Source organism: Amphiura filiformis, chromosome 16, assembly GCF_039555335.1.
Source record: "Amphiura filiformis chromosome 16, Afil_fr2py, whole genome shotgun sequence".
Classification (NCBI taxonomy): domain Eukaryota; kingdom Metazoa; phylum Echinodermata; class Ophiuroidea; order Amphilepidida; family Amphiuridae; genus Amphiura; species Amphiura filiformis.
The window spans coordinates 11,311,056-11,329,623 of NC_092643.1; the positions used below are offsets into that span (position 1 = coordinate 11,311,056).

At 38.1% G+C, this 18,568-nt stretch overlaps 1 protein-coding gene across 1 annotated transcript in view; it reads left to right on the forward strand.

Moving 5' to 3' along the window:
• Nucleotides 1-2,134: 2,134 nt before the first annotated feature.
• LOC140135563 (schlafen-like protein 1) overlaps nt 2,135-18,568 on the forward strand; it is a 31,455-nt gene continuing 15,021 nt past the window's right edge. Inside the window, exons 1-3 of the mRNA XM_072157103.1 lie at nt 2,135-2,237; nt 8,231-8,412; nt 18,147-18,249. Of these exons, the coding sequence (XP_072013204.1) occupies nt 2,143-2,237; nt 8,231-8,412; nt 18,147-18,249 (380 nt within the window). The 5' untranslated portion in view covers nt 2,135-2,142. The remainder of the gene's footprint in view (nt 2,238-8,230; nt 8,413-18,146; nt 18,250-18,568) is intronic.

Sequence of the window (18,568 nt, forward strand, 5' to 3'; positions counted from 1 at the left end):
ATCATCTGTGTCCATGCCAAAATAAAAATATTCGTATCCAGCAACGTCGCGACAAGTGTATTTCTGTTAGATTGAAAATCTTCTTAATTGAGAATATATCACGAGATGTCCGAGTGGAAACCTTATTTCTGTCAGAGACAAACCAGTCGAAAGCAGTGCGTGGGGCTGCATGCGCATTGAGTGAGCGCTCAAGTACAAGTGAGCGAAAAATAAAACTGATATAAAAAATAAATAATGAAAGTTTCAGTACAAATGCAAAACTACTGTTGCACTGTTTGTTGCCATGGTTTCCGTTGAACCCTCTGGTCTGCTTCAATAATTGATTAATTTGTCTGTGGATTTGTCCCCGGGCACATCGACATCGCCCGGTTAATAATTACATTATACAGCAGAGACACTGAAATGAATACCCGGGATCGATACACGTGAATGTGCTATGCACTATTTGATATTCAGACGACAAATCTTTGGATACCGGGGCACACTACCGACATCGCCTGGCTAATAATTACTTGGTACAACAGATATACTAAAATAAATACCCGGGATCGATACACGTGAACTTGATGTGCTATGCACGATTTGATATTCAGACAATAAATCTTTGGATACCGTGGTAGAAAATGATGAATATCTCCCGTAATTTATTTAGTCTCAAGAAGCCAGATTTTGTTCCTTGCACTTGCGCTAAAATATTCTGAAATTGAAACTTCCGCGAAAAATGTCCCTTAAATTTCTAATGCTTCTTTCGCCACGCGCCACTCGGCTCATCTGCGGGCTCATTTGGTATTTAGATCAGACTGCACAGACAAATTTAGCCTTAGGTCCTATTTTAGCCATTGTTTACGAATTTGGGAAAACAGAGAAACTTGCAGTGGCGTAGCTATGGGTTGTGGCGCCCATCAAGATTAAGGATACCGGTACATAGCCTAATGGCGCCCGATTCTTGAAACAAGTGCGAAAATTTGCACACATAGGGCCTATCCCTCATTAATTTTGGTTATACTGACGTTGAATATCGGTCTTAAATTGATCTTTCAAATGATTTTATGCCAAAATGCGCGCGAAGCGCGCGAAATGGCCATTTATGTAAATCTACAAATTTGACTGACTACAAAACCGCGATGCAACGACACTCAAACAAGCAAGCATTAAAGGGGCATTTCGTGATCCACAACCTCATCCCCCCACTTTTCTCAAAAAAAAGTTGAGATTTTTATATCGCTGGAAACCTCTGGCTACATAATGTTTATGTACAAAATATCTCTTGCAGATTAATTCGTTTAGCTAAGATATCGCGAAATTTGAATTTCGTTCTGGTGCACCAGAACGAAATTACAACACATTGTCTATGGAATACACATGCATAATCATGCATAACTCGCAAACGCAAAATCGGAATCAACTGAAACTTTGGGAATAGGCTTTTTTCATGGATATGTACTGAAACATGTCATAAAAAGAGGATGCTAGTATCACGAAATCCTCCTTTAAAACCGTGCTCTATATCTCTCCATGTTAAAACCACCAAATGAGTCAACCAACCACCCAAACACACTGGGTCGGACCTGTGGCGGCGCCGGACTAACCCGCATGCCTAACCAGTCCACTGAATATTCACTCTGTGCTAACCCCAATCCACCTCAATCAATCGATCAACCATAAAAAAGCGCACGCACCCATGCACCAATAAGGGATATGCTCATATCCGCACACCAACCCAACCCACCCAAACCAACCGGGCACCACCATATGCGGCACCAACTCATCGATCATCGCCCATCTCTAAAATAACCATGATAACAGCCCAACACTAGATTTCGCGGTCGGTTTGTTTTGGTTTATTTCACGAACTTTACACCGGGGCTTTACACGTGAAGAAACCGTCTAAAGTGTAATTGAATTGAATTTCATCATTCAGTAGGATGAGTTAAGATCATGTTTTTGTCTTTCACCAATCTTTTATTTAAATAAACAAGCATTTTTATCGCTGTTTATGATAACAAACGTCTCTCGGATTCAGCAGTCAGGGTGCAGAATTTTGATACCAGGCCACATACCTGTGCTGAAACACACACATGATATGATACTATTGATAGGCTGTGTCCACAGATTAAAGACATCTCGACAGTACATTGCAATATGGCTTTCACACCATCACATATTGTTAAGCAGAAAAAGTATACAATAGATCCAGTGATAGAAAACTCAGGCTCAGCATCCAACAATTACAGCAGGTCAGTGCAGAGAGTGAACAGGAAGGGAATGAAGGGGCTGTGTAATAATTATGAGCCCTGGGAGAGGGTAAAACTGGGGGAGCAAGAAATATTTGGCAAGCCAAAAAAGGGGGGAGCCATTTTTGGCAAGCCGAGGGGAGGGGGCAAGCGATTTTTGGCAAATGGGGCACCTTTTATTATGCTCTAAAAAGGCAACAGAAAACGGTACGGAAACACTTAATATATGACAATTTTCCTGCTCGCTGATGCTGCACTCGCAACATGTATCTAGACCATTTAAGGTTTGCGCATTGGGATCCCAAACAGTTGGCAGGTGCAAGGCCTGTTGCCAAGGCAGGGGAGGCCGGGAGGGGGCAAGAGATTTTTTGTCGAGCCGTTTGGAAATTTTACCCTCCAGGCTCATAATTATTGCACAGCCCCTAACTTAAATTAAAAGGGCATTTCATGATCCACAGCCTCATCCACCCACTTTTCTCAAAAAAAGATTTTCATACCTCTGGCTATAATGTTTAGATGTAGGCCTACCGATATCAAATATTTCTTGCAGATTGATTCGTTTAAATAGCAAAAATATCGCCAAATTTGGTCTACAACAGTGGTCTACATGTATGTAGCAGTGCCATAAATCATGCATAACTCGCATTAAGCAAAATCGGAATCAACTGAAATTTTTGGAATAAGCTTTTTTCGTGGGTATCTACTAGCTACTGAAAAATGTCATAAAAAGAGGGTGCTAGGATCACGAAATCCTCCTTTAACTTAAGTTTGTCATAATGATTACGATTTCCATTTTATATCTATAGATTCAAAACTCTTAACATAGAAAGAAGGATTGTTTATTTTACATGCATTTTGAAGAAAAATACCAAAATTGAAAAGTTGCAGTTAACACTTTACATCTAATGCCATACCCTGAGTAAAGATAAACACTTGTGCTGAACGTCAAATTGGTCACTTATCGCTCACTGTTCAAAATGTGACATCTACACCAATTACAGTCCCTGAAACTGTCTACTTTTTAGCCGACCTCAATTCCGAAACATTTAGTGATAGTTAAAATGCGATCCCCAACCCTTTGGTTACCTTTGGACGAATTTGTAGAAATCTCCGCGGAGTCTCTGTGTCTGAAATTCCCCGGTACAAACATCAAAAATGTCGCATTTTTCAGTCCCGGTGATGATACTATATCCGCATCGCTGTTTTCATACATGAATATACATAAAAAAAAAAAAAAAATGTGGCGTTGATTTCAACCAATCCGATCCCCGATTGTGACCTTTTCATGAATATTTAAGCAGCTTGATACTGACGTCATATCTGAGGTGACCAGGAGGTAGGAGATACCATTTTGGTCAACTGAACTTGACTCGTGCGTTCTTTTGGTTGACATAAATCGAACAAAATTTTCAATAACGGGTAATAGTAGGATTTCAATTTTTTATTAATGAAGTTACTTGTAGTTTACTAGTTTTGAGGAATAACAAAGTTGTTTTTGGAAACTTCGATGTTTGTTTCAACTGATGATGTAGGATCGCAAGGTGAGTGAATTCGTGAAGAGATTTGCTTGTTTGAGTGATAGTAGGATACCAGATGTAGGCTAGTCCTCTGTGTTTGACCGGCTCCGACGTCGCAATTCACGCGGAATTATTCGTACCTGCTCACCCGACAGCAATACTGCGTATTGCTGTATGGAACCAGACATAGCATTGCCATTGTGGCATCAGGCATAGCTCTAGTCTAGAACTCTGGCCATAGTATCAATTTTTACTTCTACTAAAGTTGGTTTTTTTTTTTTTTTTTTGTCGTGCCTGTGCGTATCGCGTTCACAAGCGTAAATGCAAAAGCAATAAACAATCACGCTGATTGGCTGATCCACGCACTTGACAACAAGCCGGCTGACCCATTGGTCTTCGGCGCGGCGCGTAGTAGGCGACCTTGTCACTTCTACGCGATCGCAATTCACCAGCGCGTACCCGGACCACGGAAGTTTAAAAAAACCAACTTTAGGGCCAGAGGCACTTACATTGATTGAAAAACTTGTTGAGCATGCTTGAATGATCCATTACAAAGGTTGAAAGCATTTCAATACTTGATCAGTGCCGCCGACAAGGAGGGGGGAGGGGGGAACCGGGTGCGTTACCCCGGGGTCCTAGGGGGCCTGTAAAAAGTGAAGAAAACATACTTGGGGCAGTAAAAGCAAAGAAAAGGGACCTCAGGGGCCCGTAAAAAGTAAAGAAAGGATACAGTCTTGTAAATGTAATTAAGGCATATTTTCTTTGCTTTACTATACGGGCCAACAAAGGTCTCTTTTCTTGTCTATTAGGCCAAATAGAAGGTATCTCTTGCTTTTTTACGGGCCCTCCAAGTTTTTTTTTTCATTTCTTTTATGGGTCCATTATCTTGGTACATGATGTATCTTTTCTTACATACTCACTAAGGTCTCTTTTCTTTCCTTTAAGGGCCTATGGTATCTTTTCTCTTCGCTTTTTACCGGCCCACTGCAGTCTCTTTTCTTTGCCTTTACGGGTCCATTATAATAAATAAGGTCTGTTTTCTTTGCAAACAAAAGTAGCGGGCCCGTAAAGAATTTTTATGAAATGATGTTTATATAATATATCATAAATTTGGATATTGATCAACATAATCAGGCTGCACTTTCAGTTTGAAGGAGCTTTTACTATGCAAATCAGCTAACTTACATGGTACCGTACCATTTTTAGAATTTTGTGCTATCTACTGCTGATAGCAAATGACAAAATTACAGTTTAAAACTAATTTCATAATTTGCCATTTCCATATCTCTAAATAAAAGCAAAAGTAAAAGTTGGGGTGGGGTGGGGGTGAAAGGGCATGTTCCCTGTCAATCGATTTGAAATTTAGAAAATCCCAGAGGAAAATTGCAGGAAAAAGTGCTTGGGTGCCCCTAGGGCCCAGTGATGCTCCCTCCCGCCCTCCCCTTAGTGGTCTGTGCCACCCCACCCCCATAGGATATCTCATGCTACACCACTGTACATGGCTAGTAACTTTAACATAAGCCCTGGCCCCTGGGAGTAGAGCCTGGTTTCAGTGATGAAAATTTGCTTACCTAAACCATGTTAAAGCTGACCAAAAATGGTCAGTGTAATTTTAAGCTTACCAACAAGTGTGTCCAATGCAATGAAAGGTTCCAAAGAGCCAATCACGGCCTTCTAAATGCATGCTCGAACCATGGTGGGAATGGTTTTCTTAAGCTTTTGCAGTTCTATGCCAGAGCATGCCAGCAGTGCCAAATTTGGAAGTCTTGCAATGCATTATCATGCATGTATAAGTTTCAAGATTCATTCATCTTGTAAAGGTATCAGTGATCTGAGTATGCATTTAGGCCCTATTTGTACACAAATCTTACCGTTATACTCCTTCAATAGTAAAAAATCTGCAGGTAGTCTGCTAAACAGGCTAGAAACCTTTAATTGGTATGCTACACAGTCATTTGTAGAAGGATTTTATCGATAACAAATTTGAACATGGCGAAAACATTATGACAGAGGTCAAAAGGTCAAAATCGTACAGGGTGCACACTAGTAAATAGCCCCCATTGACTTTGTGTACAAACAGGGTCCGGGAAAACGCCATTTTCTTGACTCCAGAGCAGCTCAGTTCTTCAAAACTTACCCTTTCTGCAAGTCGAAGGTCAGATGAAGACATCTATTGTAGAAATTATATACAGAGTCCAGCATTTTGTCCTAGAAAAATGCCGACTAGAACATAGCCCATACAGCATACACCACCTCACGAATAGCTTAGTGTTTCTGAAATGTAACACATTTTGAAAGTTTAGCCAAATCGTCATAAAAAGTCAGATCCTGCTCATTTGTCACAAACAATCTATTTCCCAGGCCTAAATGAGGATTAAATATGAATCAGGGCCTAATAGTTGGGTTTTAAGCCTTTTCTAATGTATAGTCGTGTTGCATGTTTCCTCGTTTGAAACACTGATTTTTTTCCTCCCAGTGTGTAGGAGACTTGTATTTAATGGTGTGCACTCTAAAAAACAAAGAAAAGAGATGTGCTTTTTTAAAATACAAGAAACATGTAGCCTTAAATTAAAGCACACACTCTAATAAATATTTTACTTGAATTTACTGTTTGCTTTTGCCAAAATGATCATCCTCGATATAAATTATAATGAAATCTGAGAAATCAGGGGAGTGCAGCTTAATCGTGTGAACACAAATTGAAAATTTTGGCGCGCATTGTGCCTTTCAGTTTATTATTTGATCATATACTTAAAGGGATGTATAATGGGTGGGAACCTGGTTTGGATTTCAGAGGGAGTGTGCCTGTAAGAGACACAGCCATCAGAAAAGGACCAGCTCAGATCGCACACCAAATAATTTTGCAGATCAGGAATTGCATTTTTTTCTCAGCCTTGAAAAATAATAGGCAGAGCTGAGAATTGAACCCGGAACCTCCCTGTTGTAAAACTCAGTGCATTACCACTGAGCCAACAAACTATGTATAAAGGGTGAGAAACAGACCATTACCATAGATATAATCGGTGTCTTGTTGAGGTATGGTGAGCATGTAAGTCGCTCGGAAGGCGAGGCCCCGTGAGCATGTTTAATCTTGATTTTAAAACCAATTAAGCATGCATACACATTACGCTGAACGAAGATCGAACAAAGACATTGCACCATACACATTTCATGAAAGTTTGCGAAGCTATTAAGGCCCGGCTGTTATTACAGCCGGCGAGGGTCACTTGTCACATGATCACTTTCCTTCGCCGAACGGGTGAGTGTACATTACAAAATTAGCTTTGTCAAACGGCATTCCTTCGTCGAAACATCCTTTTTAGCTTCGTTGAACAAAGCAATTTTAATCTTTGTTGAAGGAAGAGAAGTGCGCACACATTAGGAAAAAACAATTTTTAATCTTAATTAGTTCGAGGTTCGTCGAAAGAAGAAAATTTTCTAATGTGAATAGGGTCTTACACTCCTTTAATGAATTCTGGAATCTGGAATTGCCCTAATTTTATTTCAACTTCAAGTTAGTCTCAACACTGTTGGTAACCCACGCTTTAGAAAGGGTGGGTTTGAAGGGTCCACAAAATGCTTAAAAGGGTGGGTTTGAACAATTACTGGTTAAAATTTGTGTCCAAATATAAAGTGTGGTCACTGATAAAAAGGGTGGGTTTAGAAGTCGACAATTGCAATCTCAAAGCTTACTGTAATTTCCAATTGAATGACACTAAATGAAACACACAAAAAAAATAATGAAATCCCATTCTGTTTGGTCATCTAAAACTTATGTAATTCTCTTTGGATGCAAATCTGCACTTCCTGGACCACCATAACCACTTATCTATGATCAGTAACCACGTTTAGAAAGGGTGGGTTTCGGAGTTTTAGTATAAAGGGTATAAAATAAAAAGGGTGGGTTTGAAATAAAAAGGGTGGGTTTGTATCACCACTGCCAACTATGCTCAAATGAGTCTTAAAAAACAAGTAGGAGTCGGCAACCTGTTCTATTTATTATGCTTCCACCGCGAGGCATACTGTTTTTGCATTATCCGTCCGTCCATACGTCCATGTATACGTACATACGTAAAAATTAAAATTTGGTCCTATTGCAACCAAACTTGGGTCATAGCTGCACTATGTGAACCCTCATCTATTAGTGGTGTTCAAGTTCATATACTGAGGTCAAAGGTCATTTGAGGTCAACTGGTAAATACCATTATTTAAGACTTTTGGTTAAATTAAGTCTCGTATGAACAGTTTAAATCCTATTGCAACCAAACTTCTGTCATAGGTGCACTATGGGAACCCTCATCTATTGGTGGTTTGCAAGGTCATATGCTGAGGTAAAAGGTCATTTGAGGTCAACTTGTAAAATAACATTATTTAAGACTTTTGGTTATTATAAATAATATCTTTCCTACTGCCCCTTGGTGGAGGCATCCCAGTCTACCGCGACGTATCTAGTTTTGATTTTTGATTTTGTCATTTCAGAGACAGAGATGAATATTACATCTTTGGTTCACAGATACAGCTACGAGAATCCAGAAATATTGAGTTCAAAGCTGCACAAGGGAGATACATAATAAACATGCTACCGGAGACACTAGCCAAGTATGCTTGTGCCTTTGTGAATGGAGAAGGTGGCATTATGTACCTAGGTATATGTGATGATGGTAAGTGATTACAATCAGGACTCTGATTTGGCACAATTGGCAATTCAGAGTGACTCACAAGCTGGGGGGGGCACTTAACTTTGGAAGTGACTGGGATGTTCATATAGCAGTTTGAAACTAGGAGTCTTTCAGACACCTAGGGTCTTTCAGGGGGTCTTTCAGTGAGAAGGCCTCCAAAGGGGGATCTTTCAGTGAGAAGGCCCAAAAAAGGGTTTTTTTTCTGTGAGACTGGAGAAAATCTTACCAGAAAATGGGGTCATTCAGTGAGACTGGGAAAAATTTTGGGTCAAAATATAAAAGCAAGATTCAAAATTTTCAAAAATTTGAAAATTATCAGAAATTTTCCCACAATTTTTGAAAAAAGGCCGGTCTTTGGTGACAGTAAAACAAAAAAGGGGTCATTGGGTGAGAGGGAATTCAGTAAAACAAAAAAGGGGGTCATTGGGTGAGAGGGAGTTGAAAAATGGGGGGTCAATGTGGCCGCACATCCCTGTCACCCATTTTCAGTGGGTCATAAGTTGAATATTGTTTTCATGAAACACAATTCAACATTTTGTGCACCATTTTTACCAAATGTAGGTTTCATTTATTTATATAAGATAAGCAAATTGTTTTGATTTCCAAGAAAGTGGGAGAAATTGTGTGAGATTTAGTGTAGGCTTAGAAAACCCTGACCTTATGCTATCAAGTTTGTGCCATGTTAGGGGGCTGGCATTTTCTTCGGAAGGGGGGGTCCCAAATATGTCGGTGAACGGAGTCAATTTTTTATGACCCCTATCGCGGGCAAAACAATATGAAAATTTGTATTACCCCCCCCCCCCCCTACAAAGACTCAAGACAAATTATTCATTGGCGGAACTAAGGCGCGGAGAGCGCCAAAACTAAGAGTGAAGAAAGTGCGCGGAGCGCGTCAAAATTTTTATCGTAAGTGTAAAGAAGGTGCGCGTAGCGCATTAAAATTTTGCATAGATTGTACGTACATTTCGATCGAGAAGGTTAAAGAAAAAAATTTTGAGTCACCAGCCCTTAATAATTCTATAACCCCTCTATTTTGGGTGTTAAAAAAAATTATACCCCCTATTTTTGGTCTGAAAATTCTGTGACCCCCCCCTGTATTTTTGGGACCCCTCCCCCCCTTCCAAGAAAATGCCAGCCCCTTATTGGCACATGAATTTGAATAACTTCATTTACATTTGTATTCAAGTCACAAAGCTTTGTTATGAACCTTTGTTGTGGGGCCATTACAAAATTTTACCAGTGAAAAAGTACTTTAATGCATAGTCTCTACTACTCAAGTCTAATGTCCAAATTTATTCAAATTCTCACAGAATCACTGAAAATCTAGTATATTTAACCATTACACGACCCTTAAATTAATCAAATTCATAATTTCAATGAGAATGATGTAATCCCGGATGTAATATTTGTATCAAATTTAGTTATTGAAATCAAATAAGAAGGAAACTGAAATCATCTTGTATAATCAGCAGCTTGAATGCTCTGAATGCCAAACAAGGTATTATTTTAGGCATGATATTTATTTGCACATTCTTTAATTTTTTTATTATGGTAGTATTTCCGTAGTAAGCAAGTTTACAAATTACCGTAAAAAATCCTGAATCCCTGCAGAGTTTGCATACAAATTTGAATTGAATCATACATTTGTGTGCCCATTCATAATTATTATGGTTCGGTTCAAAACCATATCCTCTCATAAACAGGAAGTTGTGTATACACAAGTGTAGTGCAGAGAGAATTTGAGATATGAAAAGGAAACCTGACAAATTTATATAATTAAAAACTAGACAAAAACATTGGATATGGTCATGTTTTTTATACTGGGTACCAATTGCGTGACATGTGCATTTTTCAAGCAAATCACATGCTTTTACAGGTTTGGTGCTATAACTCAATAGGTGTACATGAGAACCCTATAAAAGTATATATATTCTGAAAGCATATGGTCAATTCCAGCCAAAGCGGGACAAAATTCTCTCTGGGGGCCATTTTGAAAATGTTTTCCTTTTCAATTCTAGACTTATCAAATGAGACGATCATATCTAGTGAATCATCAGGTGGAAGTGCCATCGGATTGAAAAATAACTTTTCTTGCTAGACCAAATAAAGTGTTAAATGCGCATATGCATGTTACCCACGATTCAAGCCTTTTTCACCTGTTGTACGCCATAAAATTTCACTTTCTTTAATATCTTTCAATATTTTATGTGTGACTCATATACACTAGAAATCGGTGAAGACTTTGAACGTAAAATAGAATTTTATTACATATATCTACAAAGAAATATTTTGGTTATTACAAATTTTAAGAAAGAACCAGGTGTACAGTTAAGATTGTGTCAATTCTTCAACTCTTTCCAAAGTGGCTGTCATTTAACATTACTGTATTATTTCGAAAGATTAGAATAAATGCTTCATATAAATATAAAGTTAGATTTCAGATCTCGTCAATGCAGGATGAGGATCTCGGATGGATTCGTGGGTAACAGCGCCTGGAAAATAGCAATTCCTATTAATTTTTTTAATAAAAATAAAAAATACCTTTCCGTATGTCAATAATTCAGGCTGCAATGGCACTAAAATGAATTTTAATCAAAATACAAACTACGTGGACTATTAGAATGGATCATTATGGCATTTTGGGTATAAAAATTTTGAGAATAATGAAGTTGTCAAATTCAAATAGACAGAGCAAACAGTTTTATATTATTATTTTAGTAAAATCATTCCATATTTTCATGCAGCAATATTCTATTAACTCGTGTTTGACAGTTCCTATGAACTAAAACACTATCAATACATTGTTAACTATACTTTAAGTAGGGATTCGTGGGTAACCAAAATGTTCGTGGGTAACACATATTTGAAGGTATGTATTGGTAAGCGGCAAAATAGAAAATATTACAGAAGGTTGGAAACCATCATGCGGTTATTCCTCCCTTGTGTTTCAATGATTCCCGTTTCTCTAACAATTGCATTTACCCAAATAATGGTAATTTAGGATAATCAATCAAAACTTCATGATACAGCTTCAGTATACCTTCAAGAGGACGCTATTAAACAGGACTGTTTTGATACCTATTTCGCATGTTTTCAAAATGTTAAGAGGCATAAGAAACATATAATTTACTTAGTAAATCCTTGGATTCGTGGGTAACGCCAATTGTGGGTAAAGCTATAAGTACTATAGTACCGCTTTGGGGTTTATGCGTTTCTTAGGTGCATAAACTGTAAGTACTGTAAAAATTATAGCATACCCATGGCTTGAATATGTGCTGATTTAAACTTAAAATAAACAATCTCCTTGTTTTTCAAGGTTAGCATCTATTCGGGATTCGTGGGTAACAAAAGTTTAAAGCGTCGTAGATTCTTTTTTTTTTTTTTTTTACGTATTTTTACGATTTACAATTTTAAGCGCTTGTCAAACTAAATTCAGTGTCCAAAGTCATTAAATGTTAATTTAAGTTATGGCAATTATATTTGCTGGACTCGTGGGTAACAGTTGATACGTGGGTAACGTCAAATTTGATTTTATGGAATTTTATGGGTAAAACGATTTGCATAAAATAATCACTTGGACCTCAGAATTATAGAACATACTTTGTTTCATGATATAGTCATTTATGGCATATTCACTTAACATTTTTCAGAACGATCATTTTATTTTTTGATACGCTGGTAACAAAATTATTAGCCAAATTGACTTAATGGCCTCTAGAGTCCACAAACTTTGGTGGAATTCAATCGCTTTTACATATGATGAGAGATCGTGCAAACGTCTTTCTAACGGTAATAATTTCATTTTGATTGAAGGACATTCAATGACATATATGGTGCTTTATCTTTGAATTGTGGGTAACGCCAATTCATTTAAGCCATCATAACTTGTCCCCTGGTATGACTTGCTAGTAAATGCCTATATGCACAAAGAGAGCACATTGGACGTGACATGATATGCTCCATCAATAACGTGATTTCCTTTATTAATGACATTTTAAAGTGGAAAGTTAACATAGAGAGAATTTTGTCCCGCTTTCGCTGGAATTGACCATATACTCAAGCGATATCAAAAATTATACAATGGGAGTCATTATACAGGGTGACTCATATAATATACAGGGTGTAAATATAAAAAAAAAAATAGGACAAAAATATTAATTCAGTTATGGGGGTCACCCCTGAACATACATTAATAATGTAAAGTTTTGACACATGTTTAATACATCTAACTCAATTGCCCACCCAGTCATATGGAACTTTTACCGGTCAAGTACTTTGATTGCGTAGATACAGGGTGGTCAAAAATGTGTCAATAATTTACATGAAAAATAATGGTCAAATTAACAATTCTTTGATTTTGAATATTACTAAGTAAAGATTGGCAGAAAATCATTTGGATGAAGCTTTATGCATATTCATATTCACAGCAACTGTATACTTTTCATATAAAAACATGAAATCTCACTTACAGGGTGGCCCAAACAACACGTGTTGTATTGTTACCGTATAGTTAGAATGCAGAATTTCAAACTTAAATTGTGTGAGCCACTTATGGATCACTAGACATTGTACCTGTATTTTTGATTCACTAATCAAGCTAATTAGGTAATTTACATGTTTATATTCTTTTACCCCAGTGATACATAAACTTGTATATTTTTAAATGTATTATTACTTTTGCTAATACACCATTTTTACATTTCGTAGTATCTGTATGCTGCGGTGGTTTAATTAATTTATTTAATGATTCCATTAATTAATTTGATTTAATATATTATAAATACTTCCAAAATATTATTTACTCATTGAATAATGTTTAGTGTGCCACTTTAGGCTAATCATACCAATATATACTGTTCATTGTAAAATCAAACATCCAAACATCATCCTGCTCATCTCTCCTGCTCCGCCACCTCCTGCTCCATCACCCCTGCCTAATTCCACTTAACAAGCTTTACTAATTAGTCAAATTGAATTGTTTTAATTTTTTCCTCTGATTCTTTTTAGCCTGCTAAATTGCTTAAAAATAAGACCAAAACCCGGTCTCTGTGATGTAGGACTATACTGTTCATTGTAAAATCAAACATCCAAACATCATCCTGCTCGTCTCTCCTGCTCCGCCACCACCTGCTCCGCCACCACAACCACCCCTGCCTAATTCCACTTAACGAGCTTTACTAATTAGTCAAAGTGAATTGTTTTAGTTCTTTCCTCTGATTCTTTTAGCCTGCTAAATTGCTTTAAAAATAAGACCAAAACCAGGTCCCTGTGATGTAGGACTAGAAAAATATCAACATCTTAAGTGCGAAATTTGTTCTTGCATGTCACAAAACCACCATATTTGGGGTCCCAACATAAAAAACATGACCATATAGCCTCATCGGGCAGATGTTATGAAAGGGTCACATTGAAACAAACAAGGACATAGGTTTATAATCCTAGATTTAGAAGTTTGAATGTGTAGGGGTATGTCACACACCGACATCGCCCGGTTAATAATTACATTATACAGCAGAGACACTGAAATGAATACCTGGGTTTGATACACGTGAATGACTGAATGTGCTATGCACGATTTAGTATTAGACGATAAATCTTTGGATACCGGGGTAGAAAATGATGAATATCTCCCGTAATTGATTTAGTCTAAAGAAGCCAGATTTGGTTCCTTGCACTTGAATATACGTGTTCAATGGATATGATAGTCGTTAGCTAGCGCCTTGAGAAAGAAGTGTGCGCTTAAACTCAAAAACTGACAAAAATATTCTGATTTTATATGTGCAGAGGCTAGCTGCACTCACTGCAAGCAGTCTAAAAGCATATGACCATTGACCTCATAATGGCGTATACATGCTCACTCACACACAGAGAGGTCAATTACCAGGCTATTGTCAGTAGCCTTAGTCAGATGTCCCTCAGCTCATTATGCATCTCAAAGGTCGGAACAAAATGGCCATGCGTGGCTGTGGATTCAACCTACCATGGCGATTTCTGCCATGAAGATATCCCCCATTGGAAGACAAAACCTAAACAGGGGGGGTGTAGATTTCAAACGGAATCACCTATTCAGGTATTCCTCATTTGAAGTTCAATGACACCCCTGTGTGGAAGATTTGGGTGCGGTGTATGGATTTCAACTGGAATGTCCTTTCGAAGGAGGGTGCATTTTTGAATGTGGACGGTCCATGGTTCCTTTTTTGTTCAAATGCCTAGAAATGCCTTAAAAATGCATTTTAATGATAAGTTACCCTTAGTCCCTTGCCAGTACATTTACCGTATTTCTTCGAATAAATGCCCCCGGGGCATTGCATTTTCCAAACGGGGGCGTTTATTAGAGATCATTTTTAGCACGACAATTCCTGTTAAAATCATTAGGTAAGCTTAAAAGTCATGCTAAAATGACGAACTATGAATTAGAAACACTGACTTTTGGTTCACTTCCGGGTTTCCGATGCAGATTTTCGCCAATTATATATTGCTGCTATTATTGACCATGTGAGCAACTTGGTAAGCTTACTACACAAGATAGCATGGAAATTGTTGCGTGATGTAACGCTTCATAAAACTACAATAAATCAGGAGGCAAAGACGACATGGTTTAGTTGCTATTCTGCCATGATGGAGACTCAAAGGACCCAAAGAGGGCGTGATTTATTATAACGTACCCAGGGGTATCGGATCCCGTTACATCTCTTTTCCTTTAGAAAAAAATAGAAAAAAATTCTATGCTCAAAGTGATTCTTTTTTTTTCACTAAGCCTGTTCAAGTGTCCATATTGTCAATTTGACTGTCCATGTGGTTGTGATGAAATTAAACTGTTCATTATATTAATACCTGCGATTTTTGTTTAAAGTCATTATAAGTAACACAAGTACGGTATCTCCAGAACAAGGATTACGATTTTTGGATATTTTCCTTCAATGAAAACAATGACTTTGACAAATAAACAATATGCCAAAAGCTCTGTTCTGATGGTACCAGTTCATACTTGAAAAATTATTGTCTCTTTTTTAAACAGATGATTGGCGACAAAGTTTGGTATGCTGTGTAATTCCCAGAAAGTTTGTTCATCGTTGCTGAAGTCTCATTGTTCAAATTGTCCATTAAAAGTGTCGATGAAGTTCAATCATAGAAATGATTTGTTATTAGATTATGTCACACATGTTATTTTAAACTTAAAGTTGCTCTATCTGTCATTTTTTTTAGCAACAAACTTTTGATCTTCAATTTTGATTTTTGAAATGTTCACAATATAAATGTAATCTGTCCATGTAATGATGTATTTTCCATGCTTGAAGAAGGCAGCAATGACCAGCAAGTCAAGTCCCATTAAAAGCAGATCCTTTCACCGCTAAACAACATCCACTGTGTTGCTGGGCTTCTGTTGATATTTCTTCGAGTCCAGGTGCATCTCATCTCTTGGAGCATCTTGATGACCAACTAAGTCCATTTGCATCCTCACGGTTTTAAGGGTCTTGGATTGCAAAATTTAACCACAATAGTATAGCTTCCTCACGGTTTTAAGGGTCTTGGATAACTATATACATACAGGTTACAGTTCAACTCAAGGCGGTTGAAGATTGACTCGTCATCAACAAAAGTTCAAGTCTGTACAGCTCACTGTCAGTGTCACTTGCTTTATTTAATTTATTATGCTTGCAATCTTGCTTACATTAGCTCAGCAAACAGTTTATGATACACAACGATTTACAAACGTCAGTTCTTCCAAGCTGGTGTCCACACTCTAGGACGATTATACAGTAGACATTCTTAAAATTTGGACCAGATTCACATTCATGCATTCGCCGATACGCACTTCCATCAATTCTCTAAAACACAGCCGTAGGCAATTAGGTACAACAGCTCGTCACCTCAACTTTCGGCCAATCGGCTTCTCACGGAAACTGACGAAGTTCGTTCAGAAAGCTTATAATTTACGCCCGATGACCAGATGAAATCTTGCATTTTCATAGTCTTGACGACGCCCACGGCGACTGGACTCTGCTTTCTGAATGGGCGGAGTCCTCCACAATGTCAGAAGACCACTCTGACACCATGTTGTGTAATGTAACGCTTCATAAAACTACAATAAATCAGGAGGCAAAGACGACGTGGTTTAGTTGCTATTCTGCCATGATGGAGACTCAAAGGACCCAAAGAGGGCGTGATTTATTATAACGTACCCAGGGGTATCGGATCCCGTTACAGAAATGTCGGCATTTTTGAAACATCTTGGTTGAAAAAAGTGATGGGGGCATTTATTTGAGGGGGGGGGCGACTATTCGAGGAAATACGATAGGTATCAAAGTGGTCTTCTGTTCCTATAAAAATTTCAATTCATTTGTGTGAAAAATATTATAAGCACCACCAACAAAAATGTCAATAGCATTGAATGCACCAAATTGAAACAGATAAAATGTAAATACAGTAAGGTTAATGAACGCCAAGTCCCATTTTCCTGGCACATTTTTTTTTTTCAAGATTGAGTAGGTAACTTTTTCATTTAAGTAGCCTATTCATTATTCGTTATTTCCATAATTTTATTATTTGAGCTGGATACTTGATGAAATATGGTTATTGAATATGGTATTTTGTACCTTAACATTGCCAAAACAAACACTTTACTGTCAAGTAGATAATAGATATATATGTACTAATAACTGTCAAGTGCACTAACTATATTAGCCTCGATTCAAGGCATTAGGGCGCTAGGATAGTATTTTTTTTAAATTGTTTTGCTTCTTGATTTTTTTTTTTTCTTTCATTTTTCTTCTTTTCTTTTTTTTTTGCTTCTCGATTTATTTTTATTCTGATCTCTGTAAGTGTTGTCCACCTACCTCTGCTCTAAAGTATATCCAATCCTGAGACGAATAGGTATATTCGTCTCAGATCCAATCGCCAGCAGTCATCCTGCTTATCATGATTTAGACAATTTAAAAAGGCAGGGATGTGACTACAACAAAGAGAGAAAATTGCGAATCCCAATTCATCACTTAACCCTAACCGTACCGTATACTACAAAATACTACTTGATATATGCGCTGTTCGTGCATGCATCCCACATGGTGTGATGACGCAATCGCCCTAAGTGATATATAAGCACGGTTTCTCTGGCCAGCGAAGCCCAAGACCCGTGGCAGGGTGTCGCAGACCGTGTGCTAGGCATGCGAGGGGTCTCGCGGGTTCGAATCCCACCCAGACCAAACAACTTCTTTCCTTCTTTTCTCTCTTTATTCCTTCCTTCTTTCCCTTCCCGTCGCCGAAAAGCCCCTAGGCGGTTAGGGTTAGGTTACCACTATCGAAACGCAATATATGCTTCCTTAACCCTAACCGTACCGTATACTACAAAATACTACTTGATATGCGCTGTTCGTGCATGCATCCCACGTGGTGTGATGACGCAATTGCCTTAAGTGATATATAGGCACGGTTTCGCTGGCCAGTGAAGCCCAAGACCCGTGGCAAGGTGTCGCAGACCGTGTGCTAGGCATGCGAGGGGTCTCGCGGGTTCGAATCCCACCCAGAGCAAACAACTTCTTTCCTTCTTTTCTCTCTTTATTCCTTCCTTCTTTCCCTTCCCGTCGCCGAAAAGCCACTAGGCGGTTAGGGTTAAGGTGTATCATGCATGCTGGTGGATTTGCTTTGTAAGATTTGACAGAGTTAGGGTTAATAATTCTAATGATTTTGTTTTTCTGCCATTTTGTTTAACTTTCCAGGGAGAGTTCAAGGCATACCTTGGAATAGAGAACAGGATCTGAGCCTCCACAGAGTAGTACAAGAGACACTAGGAAAATTCCTACCAGAACCACCATCGTATGGGTAAATTTTGACTTATTTTATCAATGTTATTTATCTCAAAATGTTTTACAGATTATATAAATAGGGATGAAAGTGGGTAATTGCCAAATTTCCTGAAAATCGAACTGCCCTTGGCCAGACAGCCAAGCGCTTGTACGTGGCATCAAACATTTATGGGAGCTTGTCCAGGGATCACCCCTCCCTAAAAATGTTTTTGCTTTTTTATGAAGAAATATTATCATCCAATTCCAGAAATATAAGGCCAAATTCTGGACATCCAGAAATTTACGAAACACTCGCATCCTAGCATGAAGTGTTTTAATACCATAAACATGATGTT